This window comes from Pagrus major, chromosome 6 (genome assembly GCF_040436345.1).
Source record: "Pagrus major chromosome 6, Pma_NU_1.0".
Lineage (NCBI taxonomy): Eukaryota > Metazoa > Chordata > Actinopteri > Spariformes > Sparidae > Pagrus > Pagrus major.
This window is the reverse complement of record NC_133220.1, coordinates 21,205,762-21,222,656: the sequence shown is the minus strand read 5'-3', so window position 1 is coordinate 21,222,656 and position 16,895 is coordinate 21,205,762. Positions and strand designations below refer to the sequence as shown.

The window sequence follows — 16,895 nt, the reverse complement described above, 5'->3', positions numbered from 1 at the left end:
TATGAAAACCGATGACATGCAGATTTATTTCTTTTCTTAGAGTTTGTGAGGAGATCAACTATAAGGCTTTCATATTGTTGCACAGAAGTAAAATAACATAAAATCATTACACTGGATCTATGTAAGCAGTGTTGGTAGTAATGATCAACTGAGGTCAAGTCATCTTCTGTTCGGGCTTACAGTCTCTGACAATAAGAGACCTGTAGTATGCAGACATAACTAAAAACCCAAATACTCATTTCACTAAAAGAATAAACAAATAACCAGATGGAAAAAACAAATGTGGAAAAATATGTTTGTTTATTCCATTTTAAATATAAAAAAAATGTCCTGTGGAAAAATACACAAGATCTCTCTTCCTGATTTTAGACATGACACGGAAAAACCCAGCTGAACACTATTTCATCACTTAACCGGTACTAAAGCAACACTGAACATGCAAATGAAATGCAATACCAGCAGGAAACCAGGCACTAAGCACAACAGATCACTGCAGGGAAGTGACACAGATACTCATCAACAATTAGAAAGACTGGCAGAAACCTTCAGCCATATGGTGAGAAATTGATAATTGTGTTGTTTTGAACAATATCATATGTTTCATAAATGTTAAATTCTATCTTTATTGTATGCAATGTGTTTGTAGTTTAAAATCATAACATATGTGCAAAATTCACCTCAGTGATGTGAGCATAACTAGATGAGAGGGTTTTCATTTTAGCTATTTTTACAGGGAGCTCAAATCTTTTAAAATCATACTGTAAACAAAACCTGTTGTTATTTTGTTCATTCCATATTTATACTTATCTGTAAGGGTTAATGGTGAAGACTTATATATGCGTGCCAGGCAATGTACTTCACGTTACCAGAGCCACAGCACTTATACACAACAGTTGAAACTACATTAGATCATCCTAAAACTGCAGAAAACCTGTTGTTCTTATACTTAAAACTGTCCTAACAATAATATAGCCACACAAAACAATCTAACTACATGAACATGTATAGTTGTTCATCTAGCTCTGTGATTATAGGTGAGGACTACAAACAAATGTTTCTATCAGAGTGAGGTCTCTGTTAAAAAGGAAGTGGTGAATTATCTAGACCACCAGTGACTTCCTTTTTTATCTGTGGCACTGGTCACATTTGATCGAGAGGTGGGGAGGACTGGGTTTCTGTTTAACTTTAACTTTCCGTGAGCACATTACAAAGAAGTTAACCTATATTCTGATTCCTATTAGTTGACAGAATGATGATGAACCACACCAACCAAACAGAGGATGACCTCTTTTCCTGCTACAGTCCTTCAGTTGTCGGCTACCGCTACTTTGCTGTGCTGTGGGGATGTGCTGTGACCATCATAGGTACAGTGGGCAACCTGATGACCATTCTAGCTTTTGTCATAGATCCTCATCTGAGGACGCGCTTCAATGTGCTCATCGTCAACCTGGCTCTAGCTGATCTCCTGTACTGCACCATACTGCAGCCCATCTCAGTTGACTCCTATCTACACCTCAGATGGCGCAGTGGTCAGCTGTGGTGCAGCATCTTCGGCCTGCTCCTCTTCCTCTCCAACTCTGTCTCCATTATCACCCTCTGTCTGATAGCAGGGGGCAGATATCTATTGGTTGCAAAGAGAGCTGTGTTTGACCGTGTCTTTTCTGACTGTGGTCTTATTTTACTCCTCATCTCAGCATGGGCAATCGGCCTGGCCAGCTTTAGCCCACTATGGCCTGTTTATGTATTTGTGCCACAGGTATGCACATGCAGCTTCCATCGAACCAGGGGACGCCCCTACAGCACCATCCTGCTGTTTTTCTACTTTTTTGTCGGTCTGGGATGTGTTGGCGCATTCTACCTCCTCATCTACAGACGTGTCCGGATTGCATCAAAAGCTCTACTTCGCTATAGGTTCAGCCGCCGATCCTCCAGGAAGAAACCAGCTTCTTCAACACAAGGAACAGATGACAGCGGTGTAGAGAGCAGTATGGCCAACACATGTAGCTGTGAGATGAGCAGCCAGGCAGATCTAACCCAAAGTAAGGATGAGAGCACATGTGAAAAGGCTCCAAATTCATCAGCAGCCAACAAGACTACCCCTGATATCGTCCGTACATCACCTTTATCCACACCTGCTCCCACAGGTGCAGTGTCCTCCTCTCACTCAGCAACTACAGGAGATGATGGCGAATTTAAGCGTGTCACACGCATGTGCTTCACTGTTTTTCTGTGTTTCGTGTTCTGCTTTGTCCCTTTCCTGTTGCTCAACATAGCCGACAAACATAACCGTGCCCCACGGGTTCTGCACATGTTCAGTGCAAACCTCACCTGGCTCAACAGCTGTATCAACCCTGTGCTCTATGCTGTCATGAACAGACAGTTTCGACAGGCCTACCATGTGCTGCTCACCAGGGCTGCTGCACCGTTCACCGGCCTGTGGACCTGGTGGTGAGCACCAATATCCTGAACTTGATTGTTTCTCCTGATATTACCCCAGTATAACATTATTCTCCTAAATCAGTAGTGCAGCTTACGTGAAGCTACTATTAAGTTTCAAGTTTCTTTTCTGTATGATTTAGTCGAACAAAAGAAGGGGAGGAGTAACTCTCATACAGTGTAAAAAAGCAAAGGTTGCATTTATGTGGCATAACTAACATCTCAGACTGCTGCATTTGCTTTACAACATCCATGATTTATTCTGTTGTTTGCTTTAACGGTATTTAAAAGATTATATTATGTGTTTATGTTATGTATATGTAATAAATTCTATTTTTGAATAACCTACAGCTGTGTTCAGAATTCTGAGCAACAATTAGGCCTTACATCCCCACTTTTCTAGCTGTTACATCATATGAGAAAACACCAATGTTACAAAATCTGGATATTCTTGTGTCAATCATAACATGCCTTTTTTCAGTAATTCAGGAACTTCCGACTCTAACCTCTGTCTCATGTCTTTACTGCTTTGTACATGCTGACAAATGACAAAAAAAGGTTCACGCGACCTGGCCTTTAGTTGACATGTGACTGGAGTAATTCTGACATTAAGACTAACCATTACAAGGTGTGACTGAGGACCAACCCTGGAGGTAATACTTGTTACTATACACTAGAAAACAAAGTGGTTGGCAGAGTAAAAAATGGAAACACACACCTGCCTACACATGCCACTGTTTTCAACTACATTCAATCTTCACAGCAGCACTATATTGAGTGGTGTGTTTCAGTTTCCACTTTGACCTTTTGTGTGCAACCAATAAGATTATAGATGTCCATACGTAATGACAGGAAAAAAGAAACACACAACACATTAAAGCCAGCTGAGAATCATCACACAGGGCAAACAAATTTGACCAAAAAGATAGTAAACAATAGCACTGAACTGACTGTATCTCACCTCTACACTGTGCTCTGTGCCTCACCAGGCTGTGATCACAGTTCATACCTCTGATTACAAGTAGAGAAGTCCCAACAACTAGTGGGACACAGAATGTAAGTTTTGGCCCCAGAAGACCGGCCTAAATTAGATTTTATCCTCTGTACTGCTGCTATTTTACGAAATCATAGAGTGCTGAGGCAGTAGTTGTGGGCAATACCTTGTACCCTACCTGTTTGTCAAGTTTGAATGTAGTGTGGCATGAACTTAACTAGTGGGTAAGTGGAAATAAAAATGTGGACTTCTATGTAGCACTCCCAAATTTCAAAATTAGTATTCTTCATAACTTCTGTGTCACATTTTAATGACAATTAATCAGCACTGTTGTAATATTTCACTATGGGCCAAAGTGTTGGACTGACAGACAGGACAGACACCACCAGAGCCACTGCCAGCACAACTAAACAACTTAAAATGTACTAATTCACCCTGAGTTCTCTAACAAAAGTAAAAGCTGAGTGAAATAAGAGGTATATAGGCTACATAAAAATAAATTAGTTACTGTCCGAATTTTAGCCACTGGCGGTAACGATCCAATGAAACACATATCAACGTCATGTTAGCTAAGTTAGCTTAGCCTAACTGACACATTAGCAAAACGTACATATTTTAAATAAACCTTACATGGTCAAATGGGCCAGGGCAACATCTGACGTGGCTTCAGGCCACCTAGCGTAAATTAATGAGCATTTACTGACCTTTAAGTTCTTGTTGCGTCTCCAAAAACTCCTGAGAAAAACATGTTTTTTTAGTTTGTTTGCCGTCCACGTTCATCGCCAGCCGGCTAATGTTGCTAGCCTAACTTGATGCTGCCTGGGCGGTAGGCTAGCACTGAAAACAGCTCTCTACCTGCTGCTGGTTGAAGATGATAAATAAAGCTCAATCATAATGCGCAGTAGTCTATAGAAAGCCAAAACTACTCCTAAGAGTTATTAGATCATCTAAAATCTTTATAGAGCCAAATAATTTGATTTTATTTAAGCTAGATAATTGTATTGTCTCAATATGATTTTAATGAATATGGCGCCACCTAGAACAAGCTGTGGCTCTGTATCATAGTTATACTGTGATAATGTGATAAGAAACAAAACATTTTATTTAAAAACAGAACACACAACCAGTCAGCTCCCCTTTATTGGTTTAAATGAGCAGGTTAATATAAAAGCGTAGCATATAACTAACTTAAAGGAGGTCAGTGCCATATGTCAGTAGTTTATCACAAAGTGTAGGAAGGAACATAAAAACAACCACAAAGGAACTCACAATAAACATTAAAACAATAAATTAAGTGCAGTGTCTGCAATGTACAATATCTCATATAAACTTTTGCCAACACATTCCTTTAATGTGATATCACAACCAGATACCAAAATGTTTCTGAAGCATGATAGTTGATGGGTCGAGTGCAGGTGCCTGGTGCCTCTTTTGTGTCTTCAATAGTCTCAATGAATCATTCTTGACAATAGTACAACATGATGAAAGCGGATTTAAAAAAGGTGAATGATTTCAAAGTGCACACAGGCATTCAAATGCTGATTGTAAGAGCTATTCTTAGAGGGGGTGCAAATTACCTCAAGGTAAAGCAACATTCAGAGCAAACTATCATGTTATCACTGGTTTTGCTATGTACACTTCAATTATGTGACATGGATGTTGTAACGTAAGTGGCTAAAGAAAAGCTGATGATGAATGATAAAGAGTGGTTTGGTAAAATACAGACTACAGAGGCTCACTGGAAAATGCCTCCACAGGCTTGTGGGTGCAGGCAATTCAATCCTTGAAGACTCAATTCAGGTAGCCCTGAATCATTTTGCAAGATGTCAGAGTCATCAAAGAGGTTGGGGTTATTGAGATACATCAGTAAATCCTCCTCTGGGGTTGTAGGAGAGCCAGACAGCATGGGATCAGGGTGATACATTTCCAGAGGTGAGTTCAGAGGATGAGTGCCGTTTTGTTCTGAGAGCAGAGAAAGAGACAAGAGAAAGTTAGTGTTTCCGCTTTTAATGCTGGTTGTTATTTCTGGTACTGCTTTCACTGAGGAAATGAGAGTGACAAAAATGTGATGTGCAATGGATTCCAAAGAAAACATAAAGGTTGGACCGTACAGACCAAAAGGATTTGGTTTTGTGCATGATACTTGTGAATTGCATGCAGAGTCGGTACTTTTCCTTCATCTCATCCAACTATTAAAGTACTATTTAATTGTGACTGCACTGAAAGATTAGCTCGATTGGACTGTACTGCAGGCTTAAGTACAGCACTCGTACTTTTGTAATTCCACATTGCATCTTTTCAAGTAAACTAAATACTTAAAAGTATTCACTTTAAGTATCAAATGTGAGGCCACAGCAAGCAGCCACTCAGCTTAGCTTAGCTTGAAGACTGGAAACAGGAGGAAGCAGCTAGCCTGGTTCTGTCGAATGGTAATAAAGCCGCAAACCAGTGTTTCTAAACTCATTAACATCTTATCCACTATGTATTCTAAGCTCCATGAAGTGACTGGTTGTGGCCAAGAAACAGCCCGGCACATAACCATAGAGAGCAGGCAATCTTTGTTTTTACGCTTCAGTTTTTGAATGGATTTAGATGACAAAATAAAACTTGTTAATTAGTGAGTTTTAGAGGTGCAGGCAGGTAGATTCTGTGATCATCTGAAGAAGTTTATTTCTGTTCCAAGGATCTGCATGCAGTCAAGCACATGCATCAAGCGTGGAGTGAAAAGTGACAAATTTTGCTCCCGAAATCCTCATGCATGCCTTTCCAAGCAACGAAAGATACATTTCCAACTGATTGTATATTTAATCATTGTCAAACAAAATGCTACCGCTACCACAATTGCAGTGATAATAACAATAATAATATATCCATATTTCCTTTGATTTCATGATTAATCATTAATCAACCTATGGCTATATTAATTTTAAAGTGTAATTTAATTGATTTTCATACTTATACCAAGCAACATGTTAAAGTGCTTAAGCATCAGAAGGTAGAATGAAAAAGCTATAAATCAAATGAATGTGTTAGTAACATGCTTCTCAAACCAATCACCTCCACAGCTGTTAGATTTCAGTAGAAGCAGCCAACAGCCCCACAGGATATAAGTCACAAGTTCAACAATTTCACAGCTGTGCCTGACATCTTTCTAGAAAGCATTGTCCACATTGATTTCCTTCACCACAAGGCCAAAATAGAGAGGGCAACACAAAGCTTTTTGACAAAGGGAGAGCAACTTGTTTGATGGGATTTTCAGCTGGATGGGACAGCAAGGAGAGCCATGACTCACCAGCTGCCTCTCCATACAGGCCATTCATTGGCTCCAGGCCTTCACCCTGTGCCATGTCACAGGACATGGGTGACCTAGCCTCCAGTGTGTTCCTACATGACCAATAACAAACATTGTCATTACAACCAGTTGCTCATGACAGAAAAAAGGGCGTGGGTACACTGCTTCTTACATGAAGTATGTGCATTTTTAGTTTGCTGTTTAGGTTCTTGTTTTTGTATAAATAGCACATTTAGAACACAACAGTTTTGTTTTTTCATTCAAATAAGCAAGACGCTGTAAATCATCCAAAAGAACAGGGATAATATACTTACTCCTTTGAAACAAACACCAGCTTGGTTTTGATGTACTTTATGTAAGGGCTGTCATCTGAAAAACAGAGTTTAGATGTGATTTTAAGTGTCACATTCCTCTCCAACACTATCAATTTCGTGCAAATTTACAAATGACTACTGCAAAACACAGGTATAATAACATTAACCAAAACAGGAAATGACATGTGAGGTGTGTTTTTTGTTTGAAAGGAAAATGAATCATTTGATGTCATTACCTCCTGTCCTCTCAGAGTAGTAGCTTCCAAAAGCCTCCTCTTTAGGGGTGTTGGGATACAGATACAGAAGAGGGTTTTCTGGGATATTTTCAGCCTCTAAGATCTGAAAATTTCTGATGATTTCAACAAAGGGGATCTGGGAAAGGTCAGTTTTGGTGAAGGGCTGGACTGTCTTAACGTCTGGTTCACCTACAATAGACGAAGGATGATCATTCATAGATAAAAACACAGGAGGCTTGATTGTATTTCTGTCTACAATCCAAAAACTTTAAAGAATTTCTTTGAGTCATTATGAAGTAAAACAAATCTCACCAGTTATGGTGGTTTCCACCCAAGAGAAGGTGATTCCTCCGATGACACTTTCACTGAAGCGCAACAAGAACGTGCCTCTCTGTTTTTTCTTGAGGAGGGACTTCTCTTTGCCTTTGCTCACAAACCCCATGATGTGGCTATAGTGCAGATAGAAAGTCTCATATAAAACAACAAACTTCTCCCATTTACTCTGAGTTAAAGACATAAGTTGAACTGTTCTGTATTGAGCCCAGGTGAGACAATGTTGAGAAAACATACCCATCCCTCCAGAGGTCTGCAAGGTATGTTTTAACTATCTCAAGGATGCCATCAAACCACACATAGAAAGTGTCAGGAGGATTTTCCTGTGACAAAATAGGTTGAAAAGGGTCATCAATACATAGGCTTTTCAGAAAGAAGCCATGCTAGTGGCTCTTTGCGGCTGTAATGTTCATTGGAAAGAAAACCAAATTGTAAGATGGATAAAAGTTGAGGTGTACAGTGTGATTTGTTTTTTTAATCCTAATTAGTCACAATGAATTTATTTTAAAAACAGTAGTGGTTGATATGCCCAAAATGGCAATGTAAATATGCTCATATTTAGCAGGTGATGTTTCAAATGTTTGATATCTTACTTTACCATGCTAGGTAGAGCACAAAATACATGAAAAATAAATATAAATAGATGTAAATAAACCAAAACATTGAACAACCTGTCATTTTGACCTGTTGATTGCACTAGAGGAAAAATCAGGGGCTCAGTACAATACTGACAATTTATCTCGAGAGGTGTGAGGAATGTCTGTAGCATTTTACTCAAAACTAAAACTGTGTACTGCATGGTGACACCAGAGGGAGAAGTCAGAGGATCACCAAAGTTGAGGTATTTCGAGTTTAGCTGATAGGGCTAAAATGAATCACTCGAGCCAATATTTTTTGACGATACTGTTTTCTTACCTTGCTAAATTTTGACCAAGCTACTTTGCAGTTGTCATAGCTCTGCTTCTTTCCTGGTGGGATAGAAAATAAATTATTAAGCACCTCTCATTCACTGACATAATCTGTAATAAAATGTGCTCACAAGCCATGAAGGATACTAAATTATAGTGTGCAATCCTATCATATCATAATCCTAATCCAACAAATCAATGGGAACTGGGCACGAGTTCTGCTGGCTGTCTGAATAATTCAAATCAAATTCTATCAACGCTCTTTTCCACAGACAAGCCACAGTAATGGATAATAATTAAACAGAGAGTAAATGTGATAAAGATGTCTAGTGTCCTCTGAAAGATACAAGAAAAACTGTGATAAAGATATGTTAACATTTTTAGGGTTTTTTTTTAATCTTTAAATGAAAATCCAATCAGTCTCAAAATACAAAGAAATTTCTGACTCACAGATCACTGAATTCAGCCCTATTTCAAGACAAATCAACTGTAAAATAAGCAAAACTTAAGAAACTGAGGCAGAATATACCAAATAGTCTGTGTGCAATCATCTCCAGCTGAGCATCATTCAGACCACGTTTAGTGGCAGAGAGAAACTGCCAGCTCAACATCTCTCCAAACTGCGGCCAAGCAGCTGCAGGACTGTTGGCAAAGAACAGGACGTCCTGCAGGAAGAGATCACATTAACACATGTAAACAAAATAAATTTCAAGCAATTATTTCCAATAATAAACTGCAAAATGCTACATGGCATGTGTTAGTCACACAGATCTTGCACCTTGGTGTCTTGACTGATCATGTTGACCCAGAGGACAGAAGCCCAGGCACTCTGCTGCTGGCTGGAGTTGGAGATGATGACCACCGGAAGGGAGCAGGCCTAGGTTAGGTGCCAGGGAGAAACAACTTTTATTTAGATTATAGTTCCATGATGAAAACAATAATAACATTTTTATGCTGAACACATTGCAGGTTAGCGACATCTTTATTTAACTCAGCCATATAACAAGAAAAGAAGCAGATGGAAATGCACCTGTAACTCAACAGACAAGCCTTTCTGCTCAAATACAGTGTTGAAGTAGATGATGTGCAGCTCCTCTGTGACACTGAGAGAAATCTGTCAACACACACACACACACACACACACACACACACACACACACACACACACACAGATCAGTATTTGGTTGTTCATATCACCTTTAATTATGAATTACGGTAAGCACAGATGTTATCTTCAGGTTTCCTAAAGTCAACTCACATCACTGGCTCCTTTGCCGCCACCTCCACACTTCTGCTCCTTCAGAGACTACAGACAAAAATAGTACACAAAACTAGTCAAACAATAATATTACCACCTGAGATTAAATTTGAGATCATCTAATAATCACTTCAGTTTAGCTGCTGGAGACTTCTTTATGTGTTTGTGACAATATCAGCATATGTGACAGGACTGATCCTCTGAATAATTTGGCTGTCAGGATTGTACGAAAGGCGTTATATCTAATTGTTGTGAAGAGTTTTCTTACTTGTCATATTTTTTCTCTTCTCAAGTCATTATCACTCACCAGATGCCTGAAGTCGGCCACCATGCCTCCACTCTGGCTCTCTGCCATGTTCAAGGCCTTGGTGTTGTTCCCCAGAACATTAAAACGCCGATATCTATGAACATTTCAGATTAATAAAATCGAAATTTGCAAAAAATGTGAAAGTCTATTTCAGTTCTTTTGAACATCCCACTTGATATGTAAGCTAAAGTTTTCTAAAATAAATACTCACCCTTTGATCTGAGGAGCCTCCCTAATTTCAAGGGGGAGAAAAACAGAGCAGTGACCACAGGCAGGCAACGAAACACCACCCTCTATTGTTTGAAGTCATGACATTACAGCTACTCATTTGCATTGTGTGTTGTGAAAGTAACTGAAACTAAAGGAGGAATCTCACCTGTCCATGGACACATTCACTTTCATGGAGTGGTTCAGCTCAGGAAACTTAACAAGAAGTCTGAAAGTCAGGTGGAAGATTTTAGAACTGGGAAAATTAAGGTACTAATAAGTATAATGTTAAAAAAAAACAGGAAGACTTTCAAGGTAACAGTATGTAGCAAAATACGTTTAATATATATATATATATATATATATATATATATGTGTGTATTCAAATAAATACACAGCATTGTAATAATTGCCTGGAGTGGCACTGACCTGGTCTTGACAGAGAACTGGACGTTTGTGCGGAGCACCAGGGGTCCTTTCCCTTGAGGCATAGATGGCTGAGTCTCAACCACAAAGGAACTTTAAAAAACACAGTAAAATAAAAGTGTCAGAAAGTTTCACAAGGAAATTCTAAGAGAACAAGAAAGAGTAGGAAAATGCTTTCTAAAATAGAGACCTCTTGAGTAAGTCTTTTAAAAGAGTATCTGCTCTCCTTTGCAGAGCAGGTCTTTGGGCCTTCACAGGGTCGTTGGCATAGGACACTTTTCCAACCAGCTCCTCAAGCTTACTAAGAAACTCCCGCACCTGGAACAGACACACTGCCACACAGGTGAACCTACAAAACAAGAGGACAAGTGTTTATGTTAACACAGGTCTTACAAAATGGAAAAAAGATTGTGAAAACACCAACTAACGAAGAAAGCTGTGGCGTTAATAGTGGTGGGGGGACTGGAGAAGTCTCAAATTTCAGCTGGAAGACATTTTCATGATTTCTGTGCTGACTAGGAGCTTTAGGAACTTTCTAGCCAAGCAATTAATCTGCAGAGGAATTACTGATACAATAATAAACAGTAAAGACCAAAAATTAAGACTGATGTTGCAGGTGAAGATGGACATACCAGGTCTCAAGCTGATCCAGACATACATTGTCTGGAGCACCAATGCAGGCTTTCTGCTGCCTCCTCTGCCACTCCATCAGCTCCTTCTTCACCAGCAAGTTGATCAGGTCCTCAGTCTTGTCCAGCAGCTTATGGAGGTCTGACAGTGTGCTCTAAGAAGTTGATTGTATGAGACAAAAATTGAAATTAAAGAATAAAATAGGAAAAGAATTTAAAAGATGGAGGTGTCATCTAAAAATATTAATAACTCCATACCTTTCTACATTCATCCAGTCTGTTGATTAGTAACTGAAAAAATTTCATTTGTTCTTTCTTCACGGCCTCGTCTACCACAGCTGCATGACAGTTTCCACAGCGGGGTCACAGTTTCCACATAAGACAGACCAAAACGAAGGAGAACGTGCAGCTGTGATTCATGTCACTTTATTACTCATCCTCAGAGAACATTATCAAAGCATGCAAATATAACCAGACCTTTTCAATCAGCTTACCTTCCATTTTGTAGGTTTGGAATTTAAAATCAAACTCATCTTGCTGCTCCTCCAGACATGACATTGTGTGTTCCATGCACTATATTCCAAAAGTAAAGAGAAAACAATGATGAACTGTAATCTCTGTCGTCTTCAAAGCACAACATAATGGCACGAGGCAACATAATCTGCACCTGCAAGTCATTCCTGAGCCCAGCCATTTTACGTTCAAGGTCCTGCTGGCTGCTTATCTCCATGGCCTCCTGCGCTACATTCAAACACTGGACCTGAAACAAAGCAAAGGCACAGGAGGAGCAGGAAAAGATATAAAATGGGTTTTGAGGTGTGATACTGGGTTATATTATTGGAGAGAAAATAATAAAGTGTGAGAGTGCCAGTTAAAATAATATCACTGCTTCGTGGAAAGTCCTTCTAGCCCACAGTCCTGTAGTTTGTAGTCATTACATGTGGATCCTTCTTAATAAATGTAAATATATTTCTCTGAACAACACACAACAGTTCAAAATATATAACGAAAATATACAATGAACACCTTGAACATACTATTTTGTAAACTTTTATTAAATATATACAAGTTATAAATTAAGTAACTGCTCTGCAGACACACAGTCCACCTGCCAATACAACTTAATGGCTGACCACTGAGTTGTATTGTATAGACAGCCAAGATATGGCAATGTATTAGGTAACTACATCATAAAATATTTGCTTATAAAAATAACAGAGCTGCCATGTTATATTGCATAATGCGTGTAACTCATTTGGAGGCTGTTTTCATTACACTATTGTATGAGCAGCAGGGTGTGTTCCAATGTAATAAATCTCACATGCCAATAAGTTAAGGAAATGTTGCCCCAACCTGCTCAGCCAGATCAGCCCTCTGCAGGACTTCTTTCTCTTTTTCTAAAAACCAGAGGATTGTCCTTGCCAAGGTACACGGGTCATCCTGGTACTTCTGTCAGGGGAGAGAGGTCAGATGGATGTCAGAGTCACTGTTTGGTACTTATAATTATTAGGCAGGCACAGGCAGGGTAGGAGAAAAAACACCAAGAATGCTACATGCAAAGATGTACTCAATAGCCTTGCTCATCACATTCGCAATTGATGTTTCCAATTTAAAATAAACATGTCAGCCAATGTTTTTGTTTTCCACAAATCCTATCAACACAAACCTGAAAGTTCTGTTTATAGCGTCTGATGTTGTGCTGCAGTAAGAATGACTCCTCCTGGACGAAGCGGCTGTGTTGGATATCCAGATTTGCCAGCAGTTCCTGGAACAGCACCATAGCCTTGTCAGGGTCCTGTGCTGCTCGTAGCCTACAGAACAAAACAGTATACAAGCAGTGTTTTACAAGCAGGTTAATTTACTGCATCACTGAATGGCATAGTGTGGGATGGATTATAAAAGGGGCAAAAAGATAGTGCTGCCTTACCACTCCTGCTTCTCCATCCAAACTGACAGGTAGTGCCGGACATCCATAGGCAAAGCATCCCTGTCATAGAGCTCATGTAACTCCTGCCTGTACACATCAGACAGCTGCCTCAGTCTGTCCCACTGAGCCATCCTAAGGTTGATCAGGAAATCACAAACATACACATCAAACCACACTTGACACGTGTACACAGTATGAGTACTTGTGCAAATCTGAACTGAGAGACGGTGCCATTTAATCTTGAAATTTGACTGGTTCATACAAGTCTGCAATCAACAGTTTAGGGAGCAAAGTGCAAACTCAAAAGAGACGACCTGCGCTTACTGTGAACTTACTTTATAACATGTTACGGCTGCAAAATATGTTTTAGCAAGCTACTGGAGCGTATTTTATTTGTGTGTTAGCTAACTCTCGGAGAGACTGCCAGTCAACAACGCAGACAAGGCTCGACCCATCAGTAACAACACATTTACTCACCTCACTTTATGCAGTCAGTCCCAGTCCACTTAGAAATCTCTTATTAGCTAGCTAACTGGTGTTAAAACAAGTGCATAGCTATTGCTAGCGCTGTTTTCTGGTGTTACTAGCAAGCTGTTGTCGATGTTAGGAAGACAAAACACCTTCAAACAGACGACAGGCGTGTGAATGTTATTTTCTCCGTCTTCTTCTTCACTTGGTTCTCTTTTTTATTGGGTACCTACTAATCCCGCCCACGTCGTTCTTCATAAGCGAATCACGGACGCCATTTTGGCTCTGACACAGCTGCCGTTAATGCAGTTAAAGAGCCGAAATGTTCGAGTCAGGTCGCGCAGTTTCCGAGTGAGCTCAGCGCTAACAGCTGATTGGTCGATCCGGACACAAAACACCACGCGTTATTGGTCCACTTCCACGTCAATCAGTCGTGTGGGGGCGTGGTGAACAAAATAGAAACTTATGGCCCTGTCTGAGGATTTCCCGAGAAATAAGGCTGTGAGAGTGATGAAACACACATGTGACGCACTCACCTCCGAATCAGGAAACAACAATATAGGCTATGTGTCTTTCATAACTATGACTATTTTATAATTTTGATAACAACGCAACATTTTTTATGGTTTACTTGATATTAAGCATGTCGATGTTTTTATATTTGTTTCCTTAATCACAAAGTGCAGCGGTCAGATAATGAAGTAAAAAGTACAGTGGGCTATTACATAATTGTAATACTAGGTAAAGTGTACGAAAATCATCATTTTTTTTCATATTATTGAATAGATTTATATAAAAAAATTTGTTGGATGTGTTCATTTGTATCAGTTAATTTACATTTTTCCAAATAAACAGTTCCGTCTTCTGAGTAAGGCGGCGCAGTAGGGCCATTGCGGGTTTGGCAAAAAAAAGATAACAGAGTCTGGGGAGGGGGTAATATTCCGAGAAAACTCGGATGTTTACTGAGGTTAAAATTTACGATGAATGGTGTGGGGGGGGTTTGTCAAGAAAACCACATCGCCTCCTTTTGCAAAGTTGGCTGAACCTCATCGCACATACAGCACATGTATGACTTTATCTCGAAGAACGTCAAGAGTTTTTTTCCTTAAATTTACGACTTGTCATCACGGAAATTCTTAGGTTTTATTTTCGTGCAATACCACCCCCTCCCCCGGCTCCTTATTTTATTATTTTACCTATAATATGCCGTCGTAGGCTACCTGAGAGAGGACTGCCTTTTAAACAATAACCCTGGTAATGTAATAACGAATCACCCTCCTCAGTTCATCCTGCACACTCCACTGTATGAAGTAGTTTGTTTTTTGTTTCTTTTTTCTGTGATGTGGACTTGATAAAAAGGACTCAAACACATTTCGTTTCGCAACCCTGGTGTTGTTAAATGATAAATAACTTCCAGTGACTAACCAGTGATGAGTGCCAATCGATTGAGTACATCTACGCAAGCCTACTGTACTAAATATAATTTCGAGGTACTTGTACTTTCACTCTACTACATATATAAAGATATATTATATATATATATATATATATATATAGGCTATATACATACATACATACATATATATAGGTAAATACTATACTTTTTACTCACTACATTTATTTGATAACTTTAGTTGTTGGTTACTTTGCGGATTGCATGCTGCATCAGAACCAAGTAGCACATTTTAATGAATTTATTTTATTGACAATAAAATAAAAGACACACTGCTTACTTACACAGTCTGGTAATCAGAAAAATGATTACTATCATTTTATAACCAGCCAGGCCAATAATCAGTTGGCTCATAGTAGATGGATAAATAGCACTAGAGGTGAGAAGAAAAAAATATATTTGGGATTTTTTTGGGTGAACTGCCGTATTAAAGTGGTGTATCTGTTTAATTAGACCCTGTATGATGTTCTAATGAAATAATGTTACTTGCATTCAGCCATTGTCAACTCTTTCTTTGTTCGTCTGGGTGATTAATTTAAATTGTAGAGATTAGGAGGGATGGAGAAAAAGGAGAATGAACTTGACAGGGTTTGCCTTTAAATGATCAGTGATGTAAGATGTTAAGTTATAAACCACACACAAAAATGTCATCAAGCTTAATTTGAGGAATTTAAAAAAATGTATCCGTCTTCCTCCCGTGTACCTGAAATGTACTGTAACACATCTGGAGGCTCTAGAGAGAATCTCTTTATCACTTACTATATGACAATCATCAGACTTAACAAGTTCAACATAGAAGCTGTGTACACTTTAGCTCTCTGTTTGTGACCTAATGGGATTAAATCACTAACAACTTCAGTAGTTCTGCATTTGCTGACATTTTCACACATTTACTCCTGTGTGATAGACACAAGAAGTGTATAACTATTTGTCTAGCTCTATGATTATTGTTGAGGACTACAAACAAATGTTTCTATCAGAGTGAGGTCTCTGTTAAAAAGGAAGTGGTGAATTATCTAGACCACCTGTGACTTCCCTTTTCTCCTGTGGCACTGGTCACACTTGAATGAGAGGTGGCGAGGACTGGGTTTCTGTTAAACTTTAACTTTCTGTGAGCACATTACAAAGAAGTTCTGATTCCTATCATTCCTATTAGCAAAATTATGTAATGTTTTTACCTTTAAACAACACCTTCAAAAATCATTGATGGTACAGAGTCTTGTAATAGAAGAAGCCACACACAGTGGTTACTTTTTAACGTCAGTCTCTTTCAGACTCCGCGCTGACTGAACAATGTTCAAGCGCTGCTTGACAGAGACAGATGGAAAGATATTAACAAGCCAACAGCCTTAACTTCAATACACATCATAGCATCGCGTCTGAAAAGGAGAGTAATTTAGCGTATTCACCCAGTTGTTGTGTTCACATCAGACAAGATGAGATAAGATTTGAGTACAAAGTGTGCGCAGTGAGTCATTTTTTCAAATATTTCAAATCACTATGTGTTTGTATATACAGTACAGTATAGTAATAAGCAACTTAAGAACATAACAGTTATACTAAGTGTATCTGCATTTATACAGGTTAGGGCACCGAGCAAACAAGCATTAAGACATGAAAATGAAAAAATCAGTGTCTGTAGAAGCAACTAAGAGAAAGAGGATGTCCTTAAAATTACACTTTAACAGGAAGACTGACTGTCAGCAG

At 39.1% G+C, this 16,895-nt stretch overlaps 2 protein-coding genes across 2 annotated transcripts; one reads left to right on the top strand and one right to left on the bottom strand.

Annotated features, from left to right (window-relative positions):
• Positions 1–523: 523 nt before the first annotated feature.
• On the top strand, positions 524–2,735 carry LOC140998637 (G-protein coupled receptor 84-like). Its single transcript, XM_073468981.1, has 2 exons — positions 524–556; positions 1,242–2,735. The coding sequence occupies exon 2, from the start codon at positions 1,250–1,252 to the stop codon at positions 2,450–2,452; it is 1,203 nt and encodes a 400-aa protein (XP_073325082.1). The 5' UTR covers positions 524–556; positions 1,242–1,249; the 3' UTR covers positions 2,453–2,735.
• A 1,817-nt stretch (positions 2,736–4,552) lies between these two features.
• stat2 (signal transducer and activator of transcription 2) lies at positions 4,553–13,966 on the bottom strand. Its single transcript, XM_073468182.1, has 24 exons — positions 13,745–13,966; positions 13,268–13,399; positions 13,007–13,151; positions 12,694–12,789; positions 12,008–12,100; positions 11,835–11,913; positions 11,599–11,678; positions 11,344–11,495; positions 10,902–11,060; positions 10,715–10,804; positions 10,455–10,514; positions 10,290–10,310; positions 10,079–10,172; positions 9,772–9,819; positions 9,544–9,627; positions 9,292–9,390; positions 9,043–9,178; positions 8,521–8,573; positions 7,843–7,928; positions 7,585–7,721; positions 7,273–7,461; positions 7,037–7,091; positions 6,723–6,814; positions 4,553–5,392 (listed from the first exon to the last, which is right to left on the bottom strand). Exons 2-24 carry the CDS (start codon positions 13,396–13,398, stop codon positions 5,166–5,168), a joined length of 2,406 nt encoding a protein of 801 aa, XP_073324283.1. The 5' UTR covers position 13,399; positions 13,745–13,966; the 3' UTR covers positions 4,553–5,165.
• Between the last annotated feature and the right edge of the window lie 2,929 nt (positions 13,967–16,895).